The 12,451-nt window shown below is 42.5% G+C and overlaps 1 protein-coding gene across 6 annotated transcripts in view; it reads left to right on the plus strand.

The window, feature by feature from the left end:
* The window catches only part of DENND2B (DENN domain containing 2B), a 179,056-nt gene that overhangs the window by 109,465 nt on the left and 57,140 nt on the right, over positions 1–12,451 (plus strand). For all 6 annotated transcript variants that reach the window (XM_031052650.2, XM_031052651.2, XM_031052649.2 and 3 more), the window contains one exon: positions 1,291–1,427. In XM_031052650.2, the coding sequence (XP_030908510.1) occupies positions 1,291–1,427 (137 nt within the window). The remainder of the gene's footprint in view (positions 1–1,290; positions 1,428–12,451) is intronic.

A 12,451-nucleotide genomic window follows, 5' to 3' on the forward strand; every position in this document is an offset into this window, starting at 1 on the left:
ATTTACGTAAGATGGACCTGGATATTCCTAAATTAGGGAAAGGAGAGAGAGGGAGCTCCTAAGCCTGCCCCAGACCCATAAATCTGCTCCAGCTGACAAACAGAAAATGCTCTTGTCAAATGCAGTGTCTGTATAATAGTCACTGTATTGCCTATAGAGATACTCTTGAACCAATTCACAGGCTGAAGTTGGTCTCATGAGACTCTCTCACTGCCATGTGTATGTTGTGTCAACATGTTTCACTGTAGCTGGGGAGAAGAGGAAAGGGGGTTTTACTGCAGGACGATTTGCTGTTAATCTAGTTTGAGTATCAATGAATGAAGTATGAGCATCAGCACAGCCTCTGCAAGCCTTGCAGTATCCTGAGGTTTACACCCTGACCTAAGCCCATTTTTCCTACCACTTCATCCTCAGCATTAAGTCAATAAAATGAATGCTAGCCCCTGTATAGCTGACATGCAAACCATGCACCTCCCAGCTGTAAATGTAGACTTTGCCTCAGAACAAGTGAGTTAGAGAACATATAGGGATTGGCCTTCTGCTCCCCTAGAGCTGCTCACCAGCACTGGGGCAGGTGTGGATGAGAGGTGGTGAATCCCCCCCCTTTAAGTGCCCAGGTAGGAGAGGAGTTGTTTGAGTTCATCTGACCCAGCTGCCCCTCACCTTCCTGCCAGAAAGCCCAAACTTTCAGGCCCCCAGCCATCAAGCCCATGTTCCTTGTCCATCCCAAAGAGACTTAATTTCCCCTATCCTTTGTCATTTGCTGCCAGAGCATGACACAGGTTGTGGAAGAAAACGGGTGACTTTCACATGGGCCTGCCTTTGGCATTTGCAGACTGACCTTTATGTGGGAGCATCTCTGAAGGTTCAAGATGTGGGTGTTTTCAGACTGAGGGCTACATCTCCCGAGCAACCAGTGGAGGAATGTCTTCCAGAAGAACATCTTCCTTGAGGAGATGGCGGCCCTGGCAAGAGCAAGGCGATTTCTAATCTGTGTTGATAACTTACTCTGTAGCCCTTGAAAAACATCACATATTTTCTCGGTGTTTCCTCTTTGTCCACACAGCGGGGATAACTACTTCCAGCCTCATGAAAGTGTCACATACTGCTACTCTAACGACTGCTGTGAGCACAGGACTTGAGGTCCTCTAAAACTTAGTCCTTAGAGCATGATGTGTGATTGTTTTTTGTTGGTTGTTTTACAAATATTTCTTAGCAAGCAAATGCTCATCTGAATGTTGGAGTCATTTTGCATTCTAGTTACTAATTACTTACTGTTTTAAACTTCAGAAAATCCTTTGAGTTTGAGGATGCGTCAAGCCTGCAATCCCTGTACCCTCCCTCCCCAACTGAAAATGGGACTGAGAGCCAGCATAAGTTTGGATCCAAGAGCACTTTAGAAGAAAATGCCTATGAAGACATTGTAGGTAAGAACCTGCTGCAGAACATGGGCTCACAGCAGGAGGTTGATTCATTGTGGGCAGTGAACATATGCCCTGTGCAAGAACATTCAATGTGGTCAGTAAAGGAGGATTAAATGGAGAGTAAATGGCTTTGAGGCATCAGTGCAAACATAACCCTCAGTCGGCTTACAGATCTTAATGCCTTCAGACTTCATTGGGTGGTATTGGAAAAAGACTGGTCAGCTTTTTGCCATGCTTTTCAAGAACTAAATTATTCTTTTTATCAAGGCTTTGGCTTGAAACCTTGAGTGGTGTAAAAATGTAAAGAACTGAACTTTAGATGGTGTTTACAGAACTATCCAACAGCAAGATTAACCTCACAGGCCTTGTGAGCAAGCCTGAGCTTTTCAGGACTCCTGTATGGGCTGCCTCAAAGCAGTTGTTTGTAGCACAGTTCTAGGTCTCCCTTAAGTCCCAGTTGCTAGTTAAAGAAAAATTAATTTCCTTTAGCTGTACAGCCATCAGGAATGTGCAACAAAAAGACTGTTTTGATTAAGCTTCACAAGAAAAACATGTTTCTTTTGGTCTTAGAAGGAAATGTATGGCCTATGCATACATTCTTTTAACATCAAAAAAGTTGTTATAATTACTGAACATTGGGCAGCCATTCAAAGCACAGATTTTCCACACAAGTGATGGCTATCTGCATTGTTTTTAACTCTTTCAGTGTTGTATTATTACAACAGATACAAAGGGTACTTCATTTTACTTTATACAATGAATCTTTATCTACTGAACTGGAGGGCTACCAAGATAGTCAGGGGCCCTATAGCACTTGTCCTCTGAAGAGACACTGACAAGCTGGGCTTGTTTAGTCTGGTAAGAAGGACCAGAGGCGACCTAATACTGCTTACAAATGTTTGAAGGGCAAACAAAGATGATAGAACAAAACTCTTGTTGGCCCTATCAGATACAGCAAGGAACAGTGGCCACAAATTGCAGCGTGGGGCTCTTTGTCATTATACCCGAATTCTGTCTCTAGCTTGTCAGCTTCAGTGAAAACAGGAATTTACTCTTCCTGTTTTCACCTGTACTCTCCCTTTCAGAATACACAAAAATGCTGCTGTTCAGTATCTGTTAATAAATATTGAGAGCTTTTTTTTGACACTAAAAATTCTTTTTCTGTCCTTGCAATTCATACTTGAAAATGTATAGTGCAATAATTACAGTTCTCATCTTTGCCCAGGACTTGTCAGCGTGCTGCCAGATGCTAGGTGGTAATGCTTCTTTTCCTTGCTTTGGTTTGTTAAATGTCAAAATCAAATGTGCAGGATTGGTAAGAAGCTTTCTTCAAATGAGAATAAAACTTGTGTTCAGTAAAACAAAATCATACCAAGCTTTTCCAATGCATGGGAACTGTAAATCAGCTCCCTGCAGATTATGATTTGGGCACTTTGGCAGGGCAGTGGGAAGAGAATGCAAAATTTCAGATCTGTGGACAAACAGAGAACTCCATTGTTTTGTACTGCTTTTTAACAAACTCTTTCCAAAGCACTTCATTCAATACAGGCAGTGCAGGGGGAATACCAAATCAGTGTAATTCTTATAAACTGTCAAGCATGATTAAAGACAAGCCAAAATAGTTTGATCTCCAGCTTTAAAGAAACTATCGTAGTTTTGTGTATCACATCTGCATAATTTATACCAGTAGTGCTAGACCCCAGCCTCTAAGTAGCTCTTTTGTACTCATGCAAACCAGGTGTCTGTTAAGAGCGAGTTTATTTTATAGATTTCCATCTGCTTCAAAGCTGAAAAGGACTCTATCATTGTTGCTTTTGGTTTTCTTTGCAGCCCGTTGCTCTAGATGTGGTGTATCTATATCTGGTTGAAACTCCTGCCTCCCTAAAAGCTTGTAGGTAGTTAAAATACTGTCACTGTAGTAATAAACTTTATTAAGTTTATCATTTTTCCCCCCCACCCTTTCCTGTAGAATTAAAACCTTTAATGCAAGTAGGTGCTAAAACACAAGGGTAAAAAAGGCTGCAAATCATGAGCAATGCTTTAAGCACTGTACTGTGAGACAGAATCATAAACAATATTCTGGTTGGAAGGGACTCTGGAGTCATCTGGTCCAACCTCTGCTCAGAGCAAGGCTAATTGCAGAGCTAGATCAGGGTGCTCGGTGCTACATCTGGTTGAGTTTTCAAAACACCTTAGGAGGATGGTTCCATTGTCTCTCTGTGCAGCGTGCTCTACTGCTTAACCTCCACTGGGAAGAGTTGTTTCATTCTATCCATTCCGAGTTCTCCTTGTTGCTGTTTGTGACCCAGCTCTTTCATCCTCTAAGAAACACCTGGCTCTGCCTTTTCCATAACACCTTCTAGGTAGTGGAAGACAGCAGCTGGGCTTCCCCTCAGACTTACTAGGCTAAGCAGTTCCAGTTCCCTCAGCATTTTCTTGTTCATGTTGTATGGTCCAGAGCCATCTTGGCAGCCTTGCTCTAGACTACTTCCAGTCTGTTGATGTCTCTCTGGTACTTTGAATATTCCTTGCAAGGGCCAAATAGAGGGGAATTACCACATCTTGTGACTTGCTGGCCACACTCTTGCTAATGTAGGCCAAGGTCTGATTTGCCTTCCTTGCCCAGCATGTACTGCTACAGGGTTATTCTGACCCATGGATGGGACTGTATTTGTCTTTCCTAATCTTCCTGAATTTTCTGTCAAGCTTTTCTTTCAGTTGGCTGAGGTCCCTGGGACAGAAGCTTGGTACTCCTGCCTGTCACTGCATCTCCCAGCCTGGTACCCCTGAGCAGGACATCTCTCCCTCATTGGAAAGCAGGGGAGAGCTGTGGAAAAGTTGTCAGTTATCTATCAGAGGGTATCCTCTAAAAAGCATATTTAATGTTAGATACCTATTAGATACTGTGTGCTATTCAGATACTAATACTATTCAGAATAGTGCAAGGATCAAAATACAGCTTCTAAGCATGTGGGTGCTAGGACTAGAGTCATTGGATTTGTTGGTTGCTATGTGATCTCCTTATGTAGTGCATATGAGCGCTAAACCTTTGCCCTTATACTGTTTCCTTCTTGAATAACAAAGACAGTGATGAACTGTTATGAGTAGTTGATGTTATTTTGAGAGCTGACTTTAAATGAAAAAAGAATAATTAAGGTACATTAACCCAGAAGATGATTGTGACATCACGAACCAGACACTTTGTTTAGTTTTGTGCACTTTAATAGGAGAAATATCTGCATGTTAAGTTCAAGACAGGTATTAGATTGGACCGTAATGATCCACTCTTCATTAATCAGGAAGCAGTTGTATAAAGGGGTGTACTTTCCTAATACTAATCAGATCTGTGTTCCACGTGCGGGGAGCCATGTGGATTTCATTCATCTTCTGTACTAGCACTTCCAAGAATGTGGCAGTCATAGTAAACTTAACGTTGTTTTGCTTCTTGTGGTTTTGAGTGAGTCTTTAATCAGACCAAAATTGATGTGGCTTTATGAATCCAGCTGGGGGAACCATGCTTGGCTTTGTGTGAATACAAGAAACTATCATAGTATTAAGAGATGTCTGAGATGGTTGCTTCTGCTATTTTTGTGGACAGCAGTATTTCCTGTCATATGCACCATACAGTTTCAGTTTTCCAATCTGTCTCCCTCAATGCAGTTGAGATATTTGAATACTGTTACTTAAGATCTGGTGTCTCTGAGGCATGTTTCACCTGTTATCTAGAAGAAAGCACTTATTATCACCAAAAAAAATGTTGAATGAGTAAAGTGAAGGCAAGGTTAAGGGCAGAATATGAAGTTTAACTTGAGAAAATCTAGTGAAGACAAGTAAATTAGTGTTTGTAAGAGAAATTGCACTCACAATTCAGAACTGAAATGTCATGGAAGAAATCTTTGACAAGACAAGCCTTCTTATTCTCTTTGTAATTATTCAGCACGTAGCCCAGGCTTATGAGTATCAGGTTATTTGTCTTCTAATGGCTGTAGTCTCTTACTGAAGCAATAGTAAAAATTTGTGTAAGAATGGGTTTATTTCAGCCACATATGTTACCACAGAGAGGTCTTGCCCCAGTGAGCTTCCTGTTCTGTCTGACTAGCTCACGTGCAAGACTGGTGCCTGCTCACTAAACTGCAATGGTCCAAAGCATTCTTAGAACTCTGTTATCTAACCTGAAAGACAACACTCATGAATTAACCTCTTTTAGAGTCCCCAGTTGGGATTAGGCTGTACTTTTCTTTAGGACAAGTCTGGCTTGACTTTGTGGCTGGAGCTCTTTTGAATGCTCACTGTGTTGGGCTGCAGTGGACAAACCCATGTTCTGTCTGGCTTGGTCATATGCATTGGTGTGTGCCCAACAGTCTGCGGTGACATTAGCCCTTCCTCTGCATTGGTTGACAGGCTTCCTGGTAGGCATTTCCCCAGTGCATAGATCTGCTGGAATCATTCCAGGGCTGAAATAGATCTTTAGTTCATTTCTCTTCATAAAATTCTTGTGAGGAGAACATAAGTGCCTGCTACTGCCCTGGGGAAGCTTTGGTGTTTCACTGGCAGCAGTATCCCTAGGAACACAAGGTCTTGGGATGCCAGTGCATGCCAGTTGCATACAGCCAGGCCTCTTCTATCTATGTCAGAAGTTAGGTGACATGCTAAAGGCATGATAGGTATCGATACCAAAACTTGTTAGAGCTGCTTGGTGGCACATCCCAGTGCTGTGCATATCACTAGGCCATGTGCCTCTCCATTAACCTTGCAGTTGATATAATCAGCAGTGTGGAGCTCCATTGTTCATTAAACACAGGTATCTTTTCAACTAACATTATAGGGTATACTGTGGAAGATGGAGTACATCAAGTACCTGCTGACTGAGGACATGGTTTTCTCAAGGAGACTCCAGCAGCCAGAATGTGAATGTGGGCAAATGGATTAGCTGTTAAAGAGGGACAGATAACCAGGGCAAGAGAAGTATAGTCAAAAGTGTGTGTCAGGCAACTGGCACAAATTCCTGTGAAAAAAGGCTTTCCTCCAGGCAATGCCACAGTTATGCAAAGTTAAAAGTTGAAATGTGTGAATTTTAAAGCTGGGAGTCAACAGTTGAGTCCTGTTTCTAAAAGACCACACATCTTTGGATCTTTGGTTTTTGATATTAGAAAACAGTTTACAGTATTACAAAACAGTTGAAGGAGAAGCAGCTGCTGACAGTTTCTGTTTGGACAACTGTAGCTGAAAAAGTCTAGAAAGTAAAGAAATGCCCCAGAAACATTGCTGTGGGATCTCTAAAACCAGGATGAAATGGATTTCTGAATGGAATCTTGATGGTGGGCCCCTGTTGGGACTGTCCTGCAGTCCATGGTCCCAGGGGCAGCTGGGCCTCCTGGGGATGGTTTCTTACGCATCCTTCTGCTCTCTGGGCCTCTCTCTCACATTTAGGAGATTTTTGTTCCCTTTCTGTGGCTGGATATTTCTCTTGACAAACATTTTTGCACTGTAAGAGGACTTAGACTGATGATAGTGACACAAAAATGCACTTCTGGAGGAGTATATAATGGACTCTTGTTACAGTTTACACCCAAGGTGACCGGAAAGTGAAACAGGGTAGTGATGCACAATCGTGTAACTGTTTTCCTCTGTCAGTTTGAGTATCTCACTTCAGTTTGGGGAGAATCAGCTTTTTGTTTACTTCTGCATGATAACAGGACAATTAGTTCTTGGTTTGCAGGGGCCTTCTTCACAAGTCAGAGTTGAGTGAAAAATAATCCCAACTGTCCTTGGAATTAGTGAGGGCCAGGGTGGCTGTACTTGGGTGAGTACAGTCTCTTCCAGGGAGATGAGAACAGATTAATCTATGTCTCTGGTCTATTTCTCAATGTATCAGAATTCATAAGAGAGGAGATGGAGCAATATGTCTCAAATCAGTATCAAGTGTTAAGACAGCCTAACCCAGGTGGGTGCTTGAGCAGTTAAAATAGGCAGGTATGGACCTATAAGCAAGATCCCAAGTGTGGAGGGAATGTTGGTGGTTTAACCTTCTCTGTGGGTGGTTTAACCTTCTCTGTGGAGTCCAGAACAGCATGTCACTCCCTTTATTACTCCTGGTTAGGCACTTCATCTCTCCTAAACTGACTAGTTTTTTTAACTTCTGATGTAAATCGGACATAGTGCATGTCATGTAACAAATGGGGTGATTTATCTGCTTTACTGAATCCTCCACTGTGTGTGACAAGAGCTGCAGAAATGATGACTGAGGTCCAGCTGGAAAGTGTTCCAGCTTGACATTGCTTTCAACTTAGAACATTTGCAAAGTTCTCCCAGTAAATGTGGAAAAAGGTTAGAAAGACAGCAATCTGATCTTTCCAGTAAAATCCCATTGTCACATGCCACATTATTGCCTGTCATGCTTTTGTATTGAATTATGGCCTCTCACATTATCATCTCGCATCAAAAGGGTTGTACAAATCTGGAAGATAGGGGGGTTACTGGGGGGTTGCTGGGCTGTTGTGAGGCTGAAGCACACTCGGAGAGGTTACACCTCTGCCTTGTGCTGTGCTAGCTGCTTCTCAGGAAACACTTTGGGTTTTTGGTCAGACCCTTACTAGGAGGTGTTTGGACAGCTGTTAGTCAAAGATGGAGCTAGGATTGATACAAAATGATGGTGCAGGCAGTGACGAGAGGAACATATGCTCCTGTCTCCTCCCACACCACCAGTCTGCCTCGCACAGTCTAAAAAGCATGTGAATTTTTGAATAGTGGCAAATTTAATAATAGATGCTGTAGGGTAATGGCAGCCAGAGTGCATTAAATCAAACAGTATCCATGTAAGCCTGTCAAAGAAAGGCCAAATACTCTAGCTGTCTTATCCTATTGATGATCAGCCTGCTGCTTTGTTACTACGTTGGGATACATGGATTTCAGTTATTTTTAATAATCATCTCATGCTTTATTTAGATCTCCATTTCTGTCTGTGGAGTCAGTCTCACTGCAGTGAGTAAAATGACTCTGAGGCTGCTATGCCAAATCCTAGTTTAAATGCAGAGACTGTTGAAGTCAGCAGGGTTAGACCACTGAAGTGCAAGCGATTTAGGCACGCTGATGCTGTACTGTTGCTCATCAAGTGTTTTCATGCATGTGATTTTGGACTGTTAAGTGGATGATTTCTGGGATGAAATTTCTTATTGATTTATCAGCAATGCTAATTTTTCTCCCTCTAATGCTTCACTGTGATTACATATCTGAGCTCTTATAGTCCCTGAAGAGACAGCAGGGAGCTGAGGGTATCTCCAGTGTTTCTTATGCCTACTGCAAGACAAAACAAAACTGGAAAAGTTCAGAAAGTACAGGCTGTTGCCTACAAGCACCATGGACCAATGCTCCAAAGGCAGATCACATTTTAGACTTGTCGCTCTGTGTGTTGCAGATGCTCTATGACTTTTCTGAGAACACGCTACTGAGCTGAAACACTGGGTGGTAGGATTATAAGCAAGTAATGGTCTGTAACTTAGAACTCTTCAGCAATAGCTTTTCAAAGCACCTGTAATGTGTCTCAGCTGTAATTTGTTATTGAAATGGTTCCTCTTTCTACAGATTCCTGGGGTAAATCCCTCAGCTGAGATGCACAGTTGCAGATTCTCCAATGTTGAAAAAGCTCATCTACATACTAAAGATCTAAGCTCGCATACTTTATGAGAGTGTGGAGATTTTGTGGGTTTCACCCATTTGGTTTGAACATGCTCGTAAACATCCCCGTGGTTGAGTTTTCCTCCAGCACTGGTGGTGTGAATCTGCACTTGTGTAATTTTATGAATGAGTAATGTCTACACATTGCAGTGAATGCACCTGGATTCTCACCATTGAGCAGTTTGCTGGACTTCATTGCCCAGAGATGCTGGGGAGCTCTAGGTCTGCACAGCACATGAATCCCTTGCTGCTTCTTCCTTTAGTGCTTGCACTCTGGGGTTCATTCCCATTGCTTTCTCTTCAATGTCAGCAAAGCAGCATTCCCCAGACACACTTCTCTGATTGCTCAGTGGTCTTGCATCTTAATCTTCTGCAAAGGCTTGTGTGCACCAAACATGCATGAGCTGGATGAACTGGGCTGTATGTACCACTGAACACAGGTCACGGGCAGAAGGTGAAAAAGGTAGTTCAGGTGTTGTTAGAGGGATTATGTGTGGAAAAGAGTTGACGTGCCTTTTTTCTGCCATTACAAGAACACTGCAAAAGGTTGGAGGGGAGGATAGGTACTACAAGCATCAGAAGTTCTTACAAACTGCTCACTTGGGTGTTTCTCCTTGGCTGTTGTTCAGTCCTGTTTCTGCCTATCTGGGCCTCTTTTCATGCACATCTTTCACCACTATTTCCAGCTCCATGCCTCTGGAGCTGTGTGCTTCTTTTTGCCAAGACTGTCCTTGAGTGGCAGCTGAAGATTTCATCTCCCAGTTCAGTATAATTCAGAATACATCAGTTGCCTTGTATTTTGTGCACATGCTCTAGTATGCAGGAAATACACACGTTTGTGAGGTGTTAACTTCAGCCATACAGCTCAGGGGCCTGGGCTTTCTAGGTTGTGAGCATGGAAGGCCATAGGCTCTTACCTTGGACACAGTACTGCCCTGTGGACGCAGTGTCTCCTCTGTGAGCACTGGCTCCTAATTTAGGCACCCATGTTGAAGAACCCTTTCCCTTACTGTATGCCTGCTCTTTGATTCTTCTTGTTTCCTGGTGATGCAAAAGGCAGGAGTTATAATCAGCACTTCATTCCTCTGATAATTATTCCTCCCATCTGGATGGAAACGATGTGCTTCCCTGCTTTCTGCCATTTATAGAGAAGTGGCTGCCTGTGCTTTTTTTTCCCCCAGCCTTACTTTTCACTCCTTTCTCAGCATGAGACAGGCTTGCTGACTCTGCCTCTGCTTCCCATTTGCCACGTGTGAGAGGCTGAGCAGAGGAACATTGTGTGCTGCCTCAGGACTCAGTGGGACTGACCTGCAGAGCATCACGGAGCGAGGAATTGCAACTGCTGGATGAAACTCATCAATGCTTAAGCTGAAGGCACTGCATTCCTCAGGACTTTTCTAAAGATCACTGGTTATTTAATCTATATATTTATTTATTTTCCCCTGTGGATCAATCATTAAATTGCCTGTGAGATATACTGAAGATAAATGTCGTGTAGATAAATGTCCTGCTTACCCAGCAGTTCGGTACGTAGAATGCAAGAGAATGGGAAGCTTGGAAAAGAAATGCTTATGAAGGGAACTGATCCGGAAGCAGGGATAGTGATTAGAGACAGTGTTTGCCAAAGACTTGCTATTTCATGTGACCGTATGCATTCCGGGGGGCTGATTCAGCTTACTTTGAAGTCAGTGATACTATGCTGTTGTCTTGTATGGCAGTTGGATGGGCCTTATTAAGACAAGCCTGGCCTCTATACTACATAATATTTCTCCTTTTGGCTTCCAATAGAGATCTCCGTATGGAAGGAACATGGATGCTTCCTTTCTCTTTCATTGTAAATGTGTTTTCTTTTTGCAACAAATCCAAACGAATGAAAAAGCACTGCAGCTTGCAGATTGTGAACATTCTTTGCTTGGATCTTGGGACTTAGAGAAGGAATGGTGTTGAGGAGAAAGGCAAGAGATCAAAGCTGCAAAGCTGTGAGCCAACCCCTCTGTATGGAAACTTCCTTCATTTTTGTGCTGCAGCAACAGAGCAATAGCAGCCCATCACTGCAGCTCTTTCCCAGAGCCTCTCTCCAGTGTGGGACTCACACCTGCTGGTGGCCACCAGTTCCCAGGCCTTTCTCCCATGGAAGAAAGCCATCGTACAGTCAGATGGGGTTAAAAGCTGCTCTAAGGCAGTTCAGGGTACCTTCACATCTTTCTAGCTTACCAGACATTGGGGTTTCTTGCCACTTGTACAGAAACCAGTCTGAGCTGCCTCATGCTCACTTTGCATAGCTGTTTTTTTTGTGTCTCATCTACCAGGGAGAACATGCATACTAAATATGGTGGCTGTCTCAGGTATGGAAATTGTTGAAGACCTAGACAGAGGAATAATCTCTTGTAGTTCAGTGCCTGAACCAAATACTTTGTTCAAATGCCAAATCAGCAAAACCAGGTTGCTCTGGATTGATCAGACTATTTCATTTTCAGAGATTTGGTGTGGAAGGAGGTTATCATTTTTAAGGAAAAAACAAAGAAATGTATTTGGTCCAAGGCACCATTTCAAAATTAAAAAAAACAAAACCAAAACCAAATAACCCTCCAAAACCCACCCCAAAATAATTTGTTTCTTAAGCAAATGAGAAAAGGAAAAGGAAAGAGAAGAGGAGAAGAAAATGAAAAAGAAAGAAAAGGAAAGAAAGGAAAATAAAAGAAAATAAAGGAAAGGAAAGAGAAAACAAGCTAGCGTTCTTGAGCATCAAACCAGTCACCTGAATAAGCTCTCGCAGCTCTAGGGAAAGGGTTAAAATCCCCTGTGGTGTCTCCACTGACCTTCCCATTACACTAAAGAGGAAACTGGCCCCAACTTTCTTTTGGTAAAGAATCTGAGTCAGAAAAGCCGCCTCTGCTCATGGTTCATTGCTCCTCCCTCTTCTCTTATCCAAGACCTCTCTGGGCCTGTTTCTATACTTAATATTTTAGGTCAACATTAGTAATGTTGAATTAAATTGGGTTCAAGCAATCCTGCTCTACACTGTGACTTGGAAAGAGAATCACTCTAAAACTTTTAAACCTTTTAAATTTAAAGGAAAAGTTGTTTTTTTTTTTCAGTGGATGGGCTGTTTCTTCTCAGGAGTTTGGACATTCTGCAGACTAATGTAATAACATATGTTTTCACAAGGAAGCATATGTTTGAGCACTGTCTTATGTAGCTGGGTACTGTGAAATCTGTTAAGCCATTCTAAAGTGCTTGCTTGACCCATAGTTGACTTTGGCTTAAAGAAATTTTATTGTACTAGTACAGCCCAACTAGTTGTGAGTAAGCATTTTGCAAAGCTGACTGTTTACTCTTGCTGTTTTTGTCAT

Source organism: Melopsittacus undulatus, chromosome 4 (assembly GCF_012275295.1).
Source record: "Melopsittacus undulatus isolate bMelUnd1 chromosome 4, bMelUnd1.mat.Z, whole genome shotgun sequence".
NCBI classification, from domain to species: Eukaryota; Metazoa; Chordata; class Aves; order Psittaciformes; family Psittaculidae; genus Melopsittacus; species Melopsittacus undulatus.